At 46.0% G+C, this 16,272-nt stretch overlaps 2 protein-coding genes across 3 annotated transcripts; both read right to left on the reverse strand.

The window, feature by feature from the left end:
• Positions 1–1,051: 1,051 nt before the first annotated feature.
• LOC137866680 (dynein axonemal light chain 4) lies at positions 1,052–4,238 on the reverse strand. Its single transcript, XM_068702732.1, has 4 exons — positions 4,176–4,238; positions 3,267–3,343; positions 1,897–1,980; positions 1,052–1,804 (listed from the first exon to the last, which is right to left on the reverse strand). Exons 2-4 carry the CDS (start codon positions 3,333–3,335, stop codon positions 1,640–1,642), a joined length of 318 nt encoding a protein of 105 aa, XP_068558833.1. The 5' UTR covers positions 3,336–3,343; positions 4,176–4,238; the 3' UTR covers positions 1,052–1,639.
• A 3,491-nt stretch (positions 4,239–7,729) lies between these two features.
• Positions 7,730–15,066, reverse strand: nptxrb (neuronal pentraxin receptor b). Of its 2 annotated transcripts, XM_068702672.1 has the most exons (6): positions 14,951–15,066; positions 14,137–14,878; positions 12,359–12,731; positions 11,594–11,835; positions 10,753–10,932; positions 7,730–9,780 (listed from the first exon to the last, which is right to left on the reverse strand). In XM_068702672.1, the coding sequence occupies exons 2-6, from the start codon at positions 14,869–14,871 to the stop codon at positions 9,535–9,537; spliced, it is 1,776 nt and encodes a 591-aa protein (XP_068558773.1). In that variant the 5' UTR covers positions 14,872–14,878; positions 14,951–15,066; the 3' UTR covers positions 7,730–9,534. The 2 variants fall into 2 exon arrangements, with proteins under 2 accessions (XP_068558773.1, XP_068558774.1); XM_068702673.1 differs by having other exon boundaries at positions 14,137–15,066.
• Positions 15,067–16,272: the final 1,206 nt, after the last annotated feature.

The raw sequence follows: 16,272 nt of genomic DNA on the forward strand, positions 1-16,272 counted from the left end.
TCTACTTTGTACTAGTCTACTTTGCATTAGTCTACTTTGCACTAGTCTACTTTGCACTAGTCTACTTCGCCCTAGTCTACTTTGCACTAGTCTACTTTGCACTGGTCAAATAACATTTAAATTGTATCTTCAACCCAACTTCCTCATCCAGTCTTCATCATCGTCGCTCTTCTTCCTCATGAAAATGAACCCTCGTCAGGTATTTCCTTCAGAAGCGTCTCCTCTGTTCACGTCTTCTTTGTTGAAGTAGAAACCTGTCGTGTTTATTCCTCCGTGTGCACTTTGATTCTGTTTAAAATTCTAAATCTAGATTTGAGATAATAACACAGTGGTGTGTTCATGAACCTCTGAGCACCACAGAGAGGGTTGTTGTTGTTGTTGTTGTTGTTTTTTATCCTCGGGGCAACTTTCGGGTTGAGCCGACAGATAAACACCCACCGAGACGTTACGCGTTAAGAAAGACGCTCTGATTATTTCAGTGTAGACGAGACCAAACGAGTCTTTGTCCGCCGGGAAAATCAGCTTCTGTTCTTATTTTTAGCCTCAGAGACTCAGACGACGGTGAGGGTTCACATCTCCACCGCTGATGTAGAACAGAGACGTCCTGGTGCTGCTGCAGTTTATATGTGCAATATATCTACAAGTATGGGAACATATCTTAACATTATCATCATTATTGTTCAGTGGGTTTTACTTTCTGGGCTAAAGGGTCAGAAATCTTTCATTTATACAAATTGTTTTGTTTATTATCAAATACTGAAGTTCATTTACATGTTTAATTTATATTTAAAGTGACAGTGAGGAACTCTTACCTGGTCCTGATCCTCCAGCAGAGACTGGTCCACCATGGACAGACCCAGATCCTCCAGCAGAGACTGGTCCACCATGGACAGACCCAGATCCTCCAGCAGAAGGCTTCAAATAGACCCAGAGATTACTGCTTCCAGGGGACATTATTATGATGATAAATTGAACCTAAAACACTTTGCATGGAATGTAGTGAAAGTAACTGTTCAGTTAATGTGAAGAAGAACAAAGTCGCCATTTTCAGTTCTTATTTCACCACATTTCAGTTTATTGTACTTCAGTACAGTATTGTAATTCACACCGAGTGGTCCATTGGATCATTAAAACTGGCCTCAACATGAAAACATCGTTAACACCTTCACAGACTGAAGGCCGGTCGGGTTCTTCAAGTTGCATCAAAATATGTACAAATAAAAAATATTACAAATCTTATTGAAAGACGAGTTGTGGCCGGGGGGAGAAAGAGAGGTGAGGAGACGAAGGTGATGATGAAATTATGTTTTTAAAAAAACATAAAACTGTGTGTCCAGCACACACACACACACACACACACACACACACACACACACACACACACACTCCCTGAAGAGGAGGATTAAGGACTCTGGCTGTGTTGTTTGTAAAAGTTTCTCACACACGCTCACAAATGTTCAGATCCGTGGTTACAGCTTCAGAGACGGACGGAAAGTTAAAGATCTCCAAAAGAGGGTTTTTTGTTTTCTGCCACAGCAGCCGGCGACACACAGACCGGCGGGAGGCTGCTAGCCGGTGTTTGCGTTCCCAGCGCGGTGACCTCGTCCGGAGGAGGCGGGGCCTCCGGGGGGAGGCGGGGCTACGAACACTTCCACACACACACGGCCAGACTCCCTCCGAAGAACATGTAGAGCAGGTTCTTCACTTCGTGCGTCACCTCGAAGCCGAAGCCTTCTCCGATCACCACGTGCCACGAGCTGCCGAACTTCTTGTCCATGGACTCCTTGATCATCTTCGCTGCACTCTGGGGAACACGGGTTACATTTCAGACTCTTTATCAAACAGAAACACGCGTTCAGAGTGAGATTTAAAAGATCAAACACTTCATCTTCTTACTTCGTTGTTGGTGGCAAACTTCTCACAGGCCGTCACACAGAGCTCCATGGTCTCCACCCTCATCTCCTCCGGCATGTCGGTGTGCTGAGGACAGAATCAAAAGGTTAAAGCTCGACATCTGTACGTGACTCTCCTGAGGTTACATCCACACCGCCACGTTCTCATTTTAAAACACAGTCACGAATGGTATAAGACTGGGAGCACACAAACACTGGTGGTGTAACGGACCGTAGTGGATCAGTACTCACAGTCTAACGTTAACCATCACAGTGTAAATAAAGTTTAACGTTAACCATCACTGTGTAAATAAAGTTTTAACATTAACCATCAGAGTGTAAATAAAGTTTAACGTTAACCATCACAGTGTAAATAAAGTTTAACGTTAACCATCACTGTGTAAATAAAGTTTTAACGTTAACCATCACAGTGTAAATAAAGTTTAACGTTAACCATCACAGTGTAAATAAAGTTTTAACGTTAACCATCACAGTGTAAATAAAGTTTAACGTTAACCATCACAGTGTAAATAAAGTTCAACGTTAACATCACAGTGTAAATAAAGTTTAACGTTAACCATCACAGTGTAAATAAAGTTTTAACGTTAACCATCACAGTGTAAATAAAGTTCTCCTGACGATGGTTCTCCTCCAGTACTCAGTAGAACATGTGGTTCTAGTCTCTGATCTCTGATCATGTTTCATTGTTAACAACTAATGAAGAGGAGAGCTAGTAACGTTAGCAGCACCGCTAACGGCTAATCAACGGAGGTTCACTTCAGTTACACTATGATGCCTTCAGGCTCTGCTCAGTGAACATGAGTACTGTCTGAAGGAACATTATAACGTTATCACGATGTGTTCACGTGTAATCTGTAAAATGTAGTTTTGGTGATGAACGTGAATAAATCCAGTAGTTTGAAGGAGATGTTTTCATGTTAATATAAAATAGATATTAGAGATGAATTATGATGTTTAACTTCATAAACACAAGCTCTAAGAGTGTGTTGTGTGTTTTCATGAAGAACAAAAATTATTAATTACTAAAACAAAGTAAAAGTACAACATTTAGTATTTCTGATGGTTTACTGACTTCAGAGCGTTGAAATGATTTTTGTAATGATGACAAATAAATAAACATTCTGGATCCTCTTCGAACAAAACAAAACATTAAAAACAATGTATGAGCCAATATGGATCATCAACCATGGTATTGATAAATAGCACTACATGTGGACCTCCTGGTCCTTTGGGGGAACAGACCCAGCTGAGAACATAAACCCGCTTTACGCGTTGTATGATGAGTAACATCAGCGTGAACACAGGTACACCCCCTCAGGTACACCTGTTTAACTCCAGCTGAGTGTAAAGTACCCGGATGAGAGGGAAGCTGTGCAGCCTCTTGTAGTCGGCCTCCTCTTTCTTCACCTCAGTCCCAGCCATCCCGACTCCTGAAGAGAGGAACATTTACTAAACGTTAGGAACAGAACCCATGACCGTCACAAGGTGTGTTAAACCCGATGAATCACAGATAGCTACAGTTAGCAGCCAACTGTAGCTAAAGTTAGCTAACTGCTCTGTGTACTGTTACCATGACGAGCTCAACTTGAGCTAACATCACTTTTCACCGTTAGCCATTGCAAGAAGAAGAAGAAGAAGAAGAGGAGGAAGAGGAGAAAGACGAAGAGGAAGAAGACAATAGAAGAGGAGAAAGAAAGAAGAGGAAAAAGAAAGAAGAAGAAGAAGAGGAGGAAGAAGAAGTGTAAAGACCTTGAGGAAAGGATTGACTCCTGCAGAAAAGGACGTTAAAAACAGTCAGAAGGATTTTTAAACCCGTTAGAAGCAAATGAACACCCTGGTCCTGGTCTCACAGGCGGAAGCTGTAGCTAACAGTAGCTAACAGTAGCTAACAGAAGCTAACTGCTCTGTGTACCGTTACCATGACGAGCTCAACTTGAGCTAACATCACTTTTCACGGTTAGCCATTGCTAGCTCGCTAGCATCGAGTTTGTCTTCGTAGTTTGAACGCAGACGGGTTGGAGCTCCGTCTTAGTTCGTAGTGGAAGTTGGTTTGGTTGAGAAACTGTTGTTTTTACTAGCTAGCTAACTAGCTTAGCTTGTTTGGTAGCTAACAGCTGATGCTACCGGGTTCGTGTTTTCTACCCTCCGATAAATACAATAGATTACGAGTTAGCGTGTTGTCAGTGAGTACATGCGGAGTGACACATGAAGAGACGTGATATGCACATATATTGTATATATTTGTATATATTTGTTACTTACGAGGCGTTTTCTCCTCCGAAAACTTCTGCCGTCTGACTCCAGGTCGGTTGTTAAGGAGACATTTTAAACAACAACGGATGTCAGTACAGGGGAAGCCCCGCCCACTACCGTCTAGCTTCTCTCCTATTGGTTCAGAGTGTGTCCATCAACTGTGGAGAGTCTTCAGATTCAGGTTCATTTCAAAGAGGTTTTCACTTATAAGTCATTTTATTTCGACTTCATCATTAATATTTGTCTAATAAAATGAAAGTGTCAAAAGTTGTTTGTGTAAAACATTTTATTTTATGGTTCCAATCGGCCGCACTGAGTCTGACCCAAATTCAGCTGCAAACATCTGGGTGGAATCACCAGGTACACACACACACACACACACACACACATAATACTCCACACAGCTTTGGCAGTGATTCTCTGTGAGACTGGACTCTCCTCTGAATGAGACAGATCACATGATGTGATGAGAGCGAGAGACAGAGAGAGAGACAGAGAGACAGAAAGAGAGAGACAGTAAGTCCCAGGTGAGACGCTCACAAAGAATAGAGCCAGAGGGCTGAAAGGTTTCTGAACGTCAAAGCAGAGCAGAGAAGGAGATGGAGGTGTTTCTGACACCAGGTGCAGTGAAAAGATGAAGAGAGGAGGAGGAGGAGGAGGCGGTGTGAAGACCTTGAGGAAAGGATTCATCATGAGGGAGAAAACATTCACATTATGTTGTAAATATGAGAGTCGGAGCAAAAAGATAAAAAGCTGCAGCACACTGAAGACGAGCGTGAAGGTAAACAGGTTCAGAGAGAAGCAGAGATGTGTGAGAATACAATGAATAACAGTCCTCATCTGTGAGACCAAGACCAGGAGAGAGAGACCAAGAAGGGGATGAAGAGGTGTTGGGAAAATTCATATTTGAGTTGGTGTGTGAGACGGAGTGCGGTGTGTGTGTGTGTGTGGGTCAGGTAAGGACTTCCATGATAATTAAGGTGCATCTATAATTCAACAGCAGAGGAAGCACACTGTGGGGGGGGGGGGCATGTGGGTCTGATGAGCTGTGATCAGCCGAGGACAGGTTGGAGTGGACCTGGTTCTCTTCTGTACAGTTGATGGTTTTTGTTGCATCAGAAATGATTCATTCTTGTTTTTTTCATTAGTGAGTTTTTGTAAGGAGTCGTTTCACTTTATCACCGCGATGGATCAACGAACGGATCAACGAACGGATCAATGAACGGATCAATGAACGGATCAATGAACCCCGACGGGTACAACATTAAACGACTATAAACACTCACATCGAAACCTGAAACATCTAAAAATAGATGCACAACGGCCTCAATGAGTCGACCCAAAACAACCAACAACAAACAAAGAAGACAAACAACCAAAAACGGCCGAATAGAAACATCTAAAAATAGATGCACAATGACCACAAAAATACACAAAGTGACGCTAAGCGACTAAAAGTCGTGACTCTGCTGAGGAGCGGATGGAGCCAGAGATTCACTGAGCCGTTCATCGATCTGGTAATTGATCAACGGCTGAAGACAAATCTGGTGGGAGGATGAGTCATCTTCTCATTTGTGCATCTGCCAATTTTTGTGGCATCAGAAATGATTTGTTCTCGTTTTCCATCAGTGACTCAGTCGTCGTCTTTTATCATCGCGTTGGATCAAGGATCCCGAGGCTCCAGGGGTCAGGAGGTCAGACGACTGAACGTCACGCAAGACGACAACAAAGAGAAGCAAGACGCGCAAACAGAATCCTGAAAGATCTAAAAATAGATGAAAAACAACTTTAAAGAGACGCTAAATGACTGGAAATAGACCCAAAACCACAAACATTCACACAACGACTACAAAGAGACACAACATGACTAACGAGATGCAAAGAGACGCTTAATAACGACGACCAATCGTAATCAATCAACAGCTGAAGATAAACCAGGTTCTCTTCTGTACAGTTGATGGTTTTTGTTGCATCAGAAATGATTCATTCTTGTTTTTTTCATTAGTGAGTTTTTGTCGTTGCACTTTATCACCGCGATGGATCAGTGAACGGATCTCCTGGGACTACAAAGAGACTCACAGAGCAAGCTAAGACATCTAGACATAGATAGAAAATGGAGGCGCTAGATGACTGGAGATAGACCCAAAACGACCAAAAACATGGAAATAAAGACGACAAACAACCAAAAACGACCACATAGAAAGCTGAAACATCTAAAAATAGATGTAAGACAGCCACAAAGACACACAAGATGACCACAAAGACACACAAGAAAACCACAAAGACACACAAGAAGACCACAAAAATACACAAGAAGACCACAAAGTGAAACTAAATGAGAGATCCAGAGCGATCACAAAGAGACACTAGATGAGTGAAAATACAAACAGAAACTACCAAAAAAATACAAATAGCGACGACAAACAACCAGTAGTGTTTCTGCAAACGTGTTCATGAAACGAGTTCATGAAACGAGTTCATGAAACGTGTTCATGAAACGAGTTCATGAAACGTGTTCATGAAACGAGTTCATGAAACGAGTTCATGAAACGTGTTCATGAAACGAGTTCATGAAACGAGTTCATGAAACGTGTTCATGAAACGAGTTCATGAAACGAGTTCATGAAACGAGTTCATGAAACGTGTTCATGAAACGAGTTCATGAAACGTGTTCATGAAACGAGTTCATGAAACGAGTTCATGAAACGTGTTCATGAAACGAGTTCATGAAACGAGTTCATGAAACGTGTTCATGAAACGAGTTCATGAAACGTGTTCATGAAACGAGTTCATGAAACGTGTTCATGAAACGTGTTCATGAAACGAGTTCATGAAACGAGTTCATGAAACGTGTTCATGAAACGAGTTCATGAAACGTGTTCATGAAACGAGTTCATGAAACGTGTTCATGAAACGTGTTCATGAAACGAGTTCATGAAACGAGTTCATGAAACGTGTTCATGAAACGAGTTCATGAAACGCCGTTTTGCTGGTCGGTTGAGCGGTGCGACGTCATTGAAGGCAGGTGATCCACGTACATCAGGCCATGATGGAGACAAGGAAGTAAACTTCTCCTGTTCATGTCGACAAACATCTCCACCAGTGGAGCGAGAGGCGATGCAGAAACAATAGATTGTCAGAGGGATGAAGTTTCCCTGACAGTATTGATTATTATTGTTATTATTAACAGCATTAATGTGTGACTTTCATAGCCGCCCAGTAGAACTTGGATCATATTTCAGTCAGAGGACAAAGGATGATGAGAGTGAGACAGAGAGAAGTCAGACGTCAGATCACAGTTCAGACGAAACACCAAGAACACGAGTGAGTGGGCGGATCAGCGGTCACGAATCAACACGGCCTCGTTCAGACGCTGAGTAATCCATTATGTCTTCATCAGAGATCAGACTCTCTGTGGGGTCTCTGCTGAATACCGCCTCTCCATCTGCACACACACACACACACACACACACACACACACACACACACACACACACACACACGCACACTGATACATATTTCTGTGATGTCATTTTTGGAGATAGGAGTCCAGGATTGTTGTCATAACCATTTTTTATTTATCTATTTATTTCATCCATCTATTTCACAATATCATAGAAGATCCATGAAGATGCAAATAAGGACAAGCGCAACACTGTCACAGCCTTCAACAACCAAAAGCATGACGGACGGACAGAAAGAGAGAGAGAGAGAAAGAGACAAAGAAGAAGAAGAAGAAGAAGAAAACATAAAAACGTTTCACTGTTATATTTCGGGCATGAGAGCCCAGGCAGGCACTTTACAACTGGGTGACGAATGGCATGTGGGGCCGATGTCTTGAGGTAACGAGTGGATTTGAACCACAGCTGTCTTCTCTGCACAGTGTTGACTGGACACAATCACACCCTGACAGTGTTCCTCCAAACGTTACTCCTGTGACGTCCATTCTGAACGGTTTCAATCAAGAGATTTAAAAAAACACCCAAACGGTGTGGTTATGAGAAGAGATGCAGACGATGGTAACATATAACATCTCAGTCTGTTATGTCTCCTTCATGAGGAAGAGATTAACTCATTTAATGCTTTATTGATCAACTACGTCTCCAGGCTTTAATCCCACGTAAACAAAGCTTCAGCTGTTTTTTATAACCGCGAATATCACGACAGAAATATATGCATCGAGGGTTTGAGACCATGCATCCCGAGTTTTGCTCATACTGTCTTTTGTTTGTTTTTTAGTTTGTAAAGAGAACAAAAGTAAAAGCAGTTTTTCTTTCTGCACAGTCAGATGTTCAAAATGGCCGCCACAGAATGAATCCACGTCCTGCACATCCCTCCCGTCATTCTGAGAGGATCTGATCCGTGTGGTGAAGTCAACACTCAGAGTTTGTTTCTTTAGTGACAGGAAATGTGACTTTGCTCATGCAACTATACGGACATTCCATCGGGTTTACATTCAGGGACACAACACAGTTCTACCAAACTCACTCTGGTTCGTCACAATGAATCAAGTGTCTGATTGGTGCTTAGAGAGACGTCAAGTGTCAAGAGGTGGACAGAAATCATAGTCTGTCTCTTAGAGGTGGACGGAGATCACCGTCCGTCTCTGAGAGGTGGACGGAGGCCATCGTCCGTCTCTGAGAGGTAGACGGAGGCCATCGTCCGTCTCTGAGAGGTGGACGGAGTCCATCGTCCGTCTCTGAGAGGTGGACGGAGTCCATCGTCCGTCTCTGAGAGGTGGACGGAGGCCATCGTCCGTCTCTGAGAGGTGTGTGAGAGGATGAGCAGACTGGCACAGAGCAACATCAGCAGAGATACAGAATACACAATATACATTTATAAGACCACTGTTTTAACAGTTTTAACATTACTCAGAAGAATCATATACAGTTAACAAAGAAAACCTCACTCTGCTTCCCATCGAGTGTTGAAATAGATACGACCAGTGAAAGCATCTCACAATTCAGTTTTAGCTTTAGACACAACCGACTGGACACAAGATGAGAACTTTGTGTCACGTTAATGAAGAAACCCTCAGATGAGGTTAGTTCCATATTCAAACCGTGTTCCTGAATCACTGTGTCTGCTGAACTGGCCCACCAGAAAACAGAAGGGTGGTGCATTAAACCAACCAGTCCCGTTCAAGTCCATCCAGCCATGCGGCCTTCACTAAGGTGATTCTTTGACTAAGCTCGCTGTGGACACCAGCACCAAAAACAAAACACACACTCTTAATCGCTCCGTCACACGTTTTAGTCCACCGTCCAGCCTCCCACCATCCCTACAAAAACACCGTACTGTGATACACTGTTACACACCACGAATCAAACACCGCCAGCCTCGGCTGACCTCGCCCAGCGGTCTCGCCTCACTGCTTAGGGCTGGAGGGGTTGGATCTCTGGGCGGCGTGGCACGGGTCCAGGGACTCCTTGGTGGCGCCGCCGAACACGTCCACGTCGTGGTCGGTCCACGGGGCGATGTTGCCCAGCGCCGAGGAGCTGCAGTCGGCCAGGGCGGCGACCTCGGCCGGCTTCAACACCCGGTCCCACAGGTTGAACTGGGAAAGCTCACCGACCAGCGCCTGGGAGGCGTCGAAATGCCCGCCCAGTGTATCCTACAAGAGGAGAAAAAGAAAAGATCGAGTGCCAGAAGGAAGATTCCAGAGTACGAGCTTTTAACGTCAATGTTTTTCATGTATGACAGTCATAAATCAGCCCTTTTTCAGTTACAACAAGAGAAACTTAGGCTTAAATTGACTTCCTGGACTGTAGGTCCTGCCCCAAAAACTGTAACCGAACCCTTAAGGAGAGAGTCTTTAACAATTCAACAATGACGACCTACAGAAGTGTGCGCCAGCAGTTTGGCAACGGAAGTACGGCGGAGTGCAACAGCTTTTCAAGCTATGCAACGTCTCCTCCTCCAACGGTTTGTAAGATATCTTGATCATTAAATCTTGTTAGTAACGATGGATTCAACACCACACTTCTGTTTAACAGAACACTGAGACGAATTTACTCTCTCTGATCCTGAGAAACTGCAACCCTGCTCAGGTTTGTAACTCGGCTGTGGTTGTGTGTCCTGGTTCAATAAGAATAAAGGCTGAAGCTCTGTCCACGCACAGAAATATTGTGATTTCATGATTCCCCTTCAATAAGATTAAAAGAGTTTATCCCCCTTCAGAGTGAGAGGGATGTCCTCGGATTAAAATCTGGTCAACACATCCACACAACAGCCATTCATCTTTCATCCTCACATTATATTCATAAAGTCTCTTCCTCCAAAGAAACATCCATTAAATCTTGTTGTTGCATCATTGGACTCTGCTTTTGATCCTTCATGGGAGGACGACGGGCTGCAGGATGAGCTCTGTGCTGCTCTTCTGACTCCAGGGAGGAGTGTTAATATCAGATTTCATAACGGTTATGTAACGTTGGTGTCTCACTAATGAGAGAGAGGCAGCTCAGTGTGAGTCTGTTCATGGGTGGAGAAGCTAATGATGCTCCCTGGAAATAGCTCTGCTTTTCCATCCATCCATTGATCCATCCATACATCCATCCATCCCTCCATTGGTCTATTGATACCTCACCTGTTCCTGTCCCAGTATGAGGACTCCTCCTGGTTTGATTGGATGCCAGGCAGCTAGTCCCTCCCCCCTGCCCTTCATCTTGCCCCCCTGGTAGGCCTTCCACACCCCGTCCCTCAGGGTCCAGCTCACACAGATGTGCTGCCACTCGTCCTGTGGAAGGGACAGAGGCAGCTGCGCCACCTACAGGTCAGAGAACACAACACACCTGTCTTCACCAAGACTCCTCTCAGTGCAGCGTGAGACTCTCGTCACGATCAGAGAGAAGGAAACGTTGTAGAACTCTGGTCGTCTCAAACACAATAAAACCCTCACGAGTGAGTTCATCACAACGTGTGACCAACGTACAGAACACCTGTCTGTGGAGCAGCCGTCAGGTGACGGTGGTGATGTCATACGTCAGCGATGTCATACGGAGTTTGATCACAAGAACAGGATCATCACTGAGATCTTTGTGTAGCTGAGAATGTATTTTAAAGGTTTTATAACTTCTTGTGTTGCTGCTCAAGAAAGAATATTTGTTTACATAAAAGAATAATAAAGTTTTCTTAATTAATTAATTATCTTTTTTTCTCACAAAACAATCAAAAATAACCGATAAGCAGCATGGATAAGAGTATCAATAAAACCATAACGATACCGTCCCTGGATAATGACACACCAAACCTGGTGTAAACTCTAATCCACCATAATTTTGAACCAAACTATGATGATGATGATGATGATGATGATGATGATGATGACAGTACTCAAGATGAAGACGTTTATTCACACTCAAACACACCGAGTTAATCTCTTAGCGACCCCACAGTGAAGAGAGACGACGTCTACACAACTCGTGTACCTTGTCGTTGATGAGCAGCTCCGCCGGGTTGTGGACCCCCTGAAGCAGAACCAGCTCGTTGGGCTGTCCCGGGACCGAGTAGGAGAACGGGGTCCCGATGCCGCCTCCTTTGGCCCTCAGCCACACGCAGGCGGTGAAGGCGTACATCTCCGTGATCTCCTTCCTCGCCAGGCCGTACATGTAGTTGGTCCTCATGGGGAAGGAGAGGACGAAGCCTTCAGGGAACGACGGCTCCGTCAGCGCTGAGGAGACAGGAGGAGACAGGAGGAGACATGAGGAGACAGGAGGAGACAGGAGGAGACAGGAGATGACAGGAGGAGACAGGAGACGACAGGAGGAGACAGGAGACGACGCGTTAATGTCACAGACTGAATATAAAAAGTGGACGTCGTCATGGTGACGTCACTCATTGGTTTGTGGAAGCGAAGAGAAGCTTCCGGTGATCGTCGAAGGAAACTTCACCAACAATCAGCCCGACGAAACTCAAGACTAAAATATCAAAAACAACTGACACCTTCTTGACCCAAACTACACAACATGCATTAAGGCTCCTTTATATATAATGACATAATATTATTATGTATTATGTTTCTCTGCTCATCTTATTTTAATCGTTTGTTCTGCACTGCTGTGATGACCCACTTCACCCACTGTGCTCATGAAAGTTTCATTGTGATGCACGTCAGGAGTGCATCAGTTTATCCTTCATTTGTTCAGTCCTTCCTCCTCCTCCTCCTCCTCCTCCTCCTCCTCCTCCAGACTCACTGTGCTCCAGCTCGGTGACGCGGTGGTTCACGGTGTCGATGCCGTGGTTGATCTTCTCGTGTTGGCCCTGCGTCTCCTTCCTCATGGTCTGACGCTCCTTCTCCAGCAGCTTGATCTTCCTCTCCAGCTCCCCCTCCAGGTCCTCCACCCTCCAGGGGCCCTTGGCGCGCCCGGCGGGGCCCTTGGATGGGGGCTTGGTGGCGGGGGAGGCGGGGCGTCGACTCCCCGGGGGAGCCGCCACGGGAGGGGAGGAGATGCTGCCGGTGGGCGGAGCGGCAGCTTTGCCGGTGTTACCGGTGTTACCGGCCGGACTGCTGCTGCTTGAGCTCACGGACGTGTCGGTGAGGTTCAAGGCAGCCGGACCGATCTCCGCCTGCAGGAGGAGAAAAAACAGCAAAGGAGGAGTTTCAGACTGAAATGAATAAAAAGCCAGAGAGAGAGATCCTGAGAGGAGATGATAGTTCTACACATTGAGGCTCTCAGGCTGAGGTTTGGTCCTCAATCATGTGACCTTCATGCTCCTCAGAGGATGACTCCTCCTGATTGGTCCTCATGTGAAACCAGAAGTCAACGTTGATGTATTTGATACTTCTGTAGTTATTTTAACATAACAAAGTATTTCACCATCTTTTAGAAGATCACTGCCAGAACACAAAGTACAACATTGATCTCCCTTTTATTACTTCATTATAGTTCTATTATCCTTATCTCATAATAATGCTTTTTGTACTGTTTGCAACTAAGGATTATTTTCATTATGGAATCATCTGTCGATCAATTTATTATGATATAAAACAGAGAAAGGCAGGAAATCGTTAAGTTTAATTAAAAACACGATTTATTTCTGCAACTTTTGCATGAAAAGTTGCACGACAGAGCTCTCTGTTTGAGATCTGAGATCTCCTTTTAACTAACGGGAGTCTGTGGGTCAAAACTAACTACATTCACTGTGAGCTCATCTTCCTCTGTGGACGTTCAACGAGGAGCAGCAGTCCGTTAAAACCACAGCTGTGTGTTCACCACGGTGAATACCGTGACCGGTTCCACCGGAGGACCTAAAGACACTCGACGCTTTTAGAAAAGAGTCGTCTTTGCAGCGTCAAGAGGAGCGTCACGTTCAAAGTGAAGCTGCAGCAGAGTGAGAGGTGTTTAATCGATGACAGCAGGGTTAGTATTCAGAGGAGGGGATGCATCCCACACAGACCATAGATATAGATATATATAAATATAATATAGATATATATATATATATATATATATATATTATATTTATATATATCCAGAGAGCTGCTGAGGCAAACCTGCGACATTAATTCACCCTGACTGAGACAACCTTGTAACTGACTGTGCAGTGATGCAGCACTGTGTGTGTGTGTGTGTGTGTGTGTGTGTGTGTGTGTGTGTGTGTGTGTCAGCCTCCTTCCTGTCCAGCAGCCTCATCTTTTATTTATGTCTCTATTCTGCTGTCTGAAGGTAGAGAGGGCTGACAAGGTGGGGGGGAGGGAGAGATTTCCCATGGGTCCACTGGGGGAGCGTGCGCGGGAGACATGAGGCACCCCTGTGTGTGTCACGAGCTGCTTGTTAAGAGGTGATGATTAAAAAGGGGGGGGGCACCTGAGATGATGAGATCAATATTTCTTTTCTTTTTGTTATTTAGGTAAATAACCAGTTTTTTAATAATAATAAACTGGGCCAACATGGGCCAGACTCGTGACTCGCCCGGATCGTTCCGGATTCAGGTCTCAGGACAGACAAACAGAACACCATGAAGGTCTTACCTCCAGCTTCTCGATGCGGTCCTTCAGGTCCATGATGGCCCTGGCCAGCTCCTCCACGGCCCGCGCTGTCTGCAGCTGCGCCGCCGCGGACGAGCTCACGTCGTCTCCGGCCATGACGCGGCGGTTGCCGCTCCAGACCCCGACGCTCCGCTCCGGGACGTTCCTCTCGTCCTCCAGGCCGCTCTCGCACTCGCTCAGCTTGCCCGTGAGCTCCCGGATGGTCCTCTGGTCCATGAGGATCTGGTCGTTCTGCTGCAGGACCGTCTGACGGAGCTCCTCCGCGGAGGTCCGGAGATAAGTCCAGTCTTCACCCCCAGTTCCGTACAGCGGGTCGTCCGCCTGCTGCTGCTGCCGCCGCTGCCTCAGGTCTTTGCTCTTGCATTCTCCGACCGGTACCGGCGTGCAGATCAACCGGCTGAAGCTGAACTTCTTCGCGGACCCACCGCCGGTGTCCTCCCCGAGGTGGAGCTCGTTCAGAGTGGGAACCTCCAGGCCGATGCCGCCGAGCCCGTTCTCTCCTCCGTCGTAGGACTCGGCGCCGTGCAGAGCGCCCAGCGGTCCCGCGCGCGCCACCGATCCGGGCTCCGGGAGCTCGAGCAGCGGCTCCGATGTCAGCGTGCCGTTGTCGCCGAGAGGCGCGGCGCTCTTCCGGGGATAAACACTGGCGATGATGCAGATGATCGCGCCGAGGAAGGCCAGGCTGCCCGCTCCCACGAGCACCACCACGAACTTCATCGTTACACTGTGGAGACCGACGGAGGAGAATCAGAACCGGAACCGGGAAAATGTCCCGAACATCTGGTAACACACTTACGCTCAGGAGATGTGGACCTGATGTGGACCTGATGTGGATCTGTTGTTCCTCCTCTGGATCGAAAGATGCTCCGTCTCCGTCTCCGTGTTGCTAAGCTGCTCTCTCCTCTGCGCGTTACCATGGGGACCGCGCGGAGAGGAGGGGCGAGGATGTGGGCATGCGTCAGTCAGAAAGCGGGGGGGGGGGGGGGGGGGGGGGGAATAGATGTGTGTGTGTGTGTGTGTGTGTGTGTGTGTGTGTGTGTGTGTGTGTGTGTGTGTGTGTGTGTGAAATGTTTGCATTTAGTTGTTTTATTGTTGATTGACATGATTTCATGTTGAAACGTGGTTTTGCTTTGAGGAAACATTTTGAATTGTTCTCTCATCCATGCCCTCATCACCTCCAGACTCGACTACAGCAACAGCATCCTCTACGGCTCTCCCATCAAGATCCTCAATGAACTCCAACATGTTCAGAACTCTGCCGCTCTCCTCCACCCGCCGCTATGAACGCATCACCCCGGTCCTTCTCAGCCTCCACCGGCTCCTGGTCAAACACAGAGTAGACTTCAAAGTGCTTCTCACTACCTACAAAGCCCTAAACTACCTGGCCCCTCCCTACCTTTCAGACCTCCTCCCCCTCCACGCCCCAACCCGTTGCCTCAGGTCCGCTGGTCCAAACACTCTGAAGACCATCAGGACCAAGCGCCAGACCTGGGTCGACAGGGCCTTCTCAGCTGCTGCACCCCCCCTCTAGAACCCCATCCACATCCGTGAGGCTCCCTCCCTATCATCATTCAAACAAGCCCTCAAAACCCACCTCTTCAAACTCGCCTTCTCCTGCTGACCCTCCACCACATGACTCATTCTGCTCAGCTTCTCCAGGTTCCTTTTCCACCAAAATGTTCTGTTAGTTTGTTCTGTTTGCTCCTCTGTCTTTCTCTTTTGTTTCTTTGTTCTGTTTGTCTCTGCTCTATGTAAAGCGTCTTTGAGTACTTAGAAAAGCGCTATATCAAATGAAAGCATTATTATTATTATTATTATTATTATTATAGGAGAAGGAGAAGAAGGTTTTCACAGTGCATACAATGGAAATACCTTGAGGAATGTACAAGTACCTCAATATTCAACACATTCAGATGGTTTGAAATGAGGTTTAAACACCAGCAGATTAATAACACACACACACACACACACACTCCCTTCAGTAAAGTGACAGTGAGATCTCCAGTCACAATCAAACGAGCCAACAGGTGAAAATACACCTGAACACAAAGAAGTGGTGAGGGTCTGAGGTCCACGTCAGCAGCACGGTACTCTGAACTAGTCTCAAGGACACTCTGC

Source organism: Cebidichthys violaceus, unplaced genomic scaffold, assembly GCF_023349555.1.
Source record: "Cebidichthys violaceus isolate CVI_PGR_0920_01 unplaced genomic scaffold, fCebVio1.0.p SCAF_88, whole genome shotgun sequence".
Taxonomy (NCBI): domain Eukaryota; kingdom Metazoa; phylum Chordata; class Actinopteri; order Perciformes; family Stichaeidae; genus Cebidichthys; species Cebidichthys violaceus.

Excerpts from the sequence above, each read along its gene's own strand:
- LOC137866680 (XM_068702732.1), bottom strand. The coding sequence starts at position 3,335 with ATGGCTGGGACTGAGGTGAAGAAAGAGGAGGCCGACTACAAGAGGCTG. Across the intron at positions 1,981-3,266 it reads ACAGCTTCCCTCTCATCCGG|CACACCGACATGCCGGAGGA; the intron begins GTACTTTACACT and ends TTCTGTCCTCAG. Across the intron at positions 1,805-1,896 it reads AGTTTGCCACCAACAACGAA|AGTGCAGCGAAGATGATCAA; the intron begins GTAAGAAGATGA and ends CGTGTTCCCCAG.
- nptxrb (XM_068702672.1), bottom strand. The coding sequence starts at position 14,871 with ATGAAGTTCGTGGTGGTGCTCGTGGGAGCGGGCAGCCTGGCCTTCCTC. Across the intron at positions 10,933-11,593 it reads AGCTGCTCATCAACGACAAG|GTGGCGCAGCTGCCTCTGTC; the intron begins GTACACGAGTTG and ends TCTGACCTGTAG. Across the intron at positions 9,781-10,752 it reads TCATACTGGGACAGGAACAG|GATACACTGGGCGGGCATTT; the intron begins GTGAGGTATCAA and ends CTCCTCTTGTAG.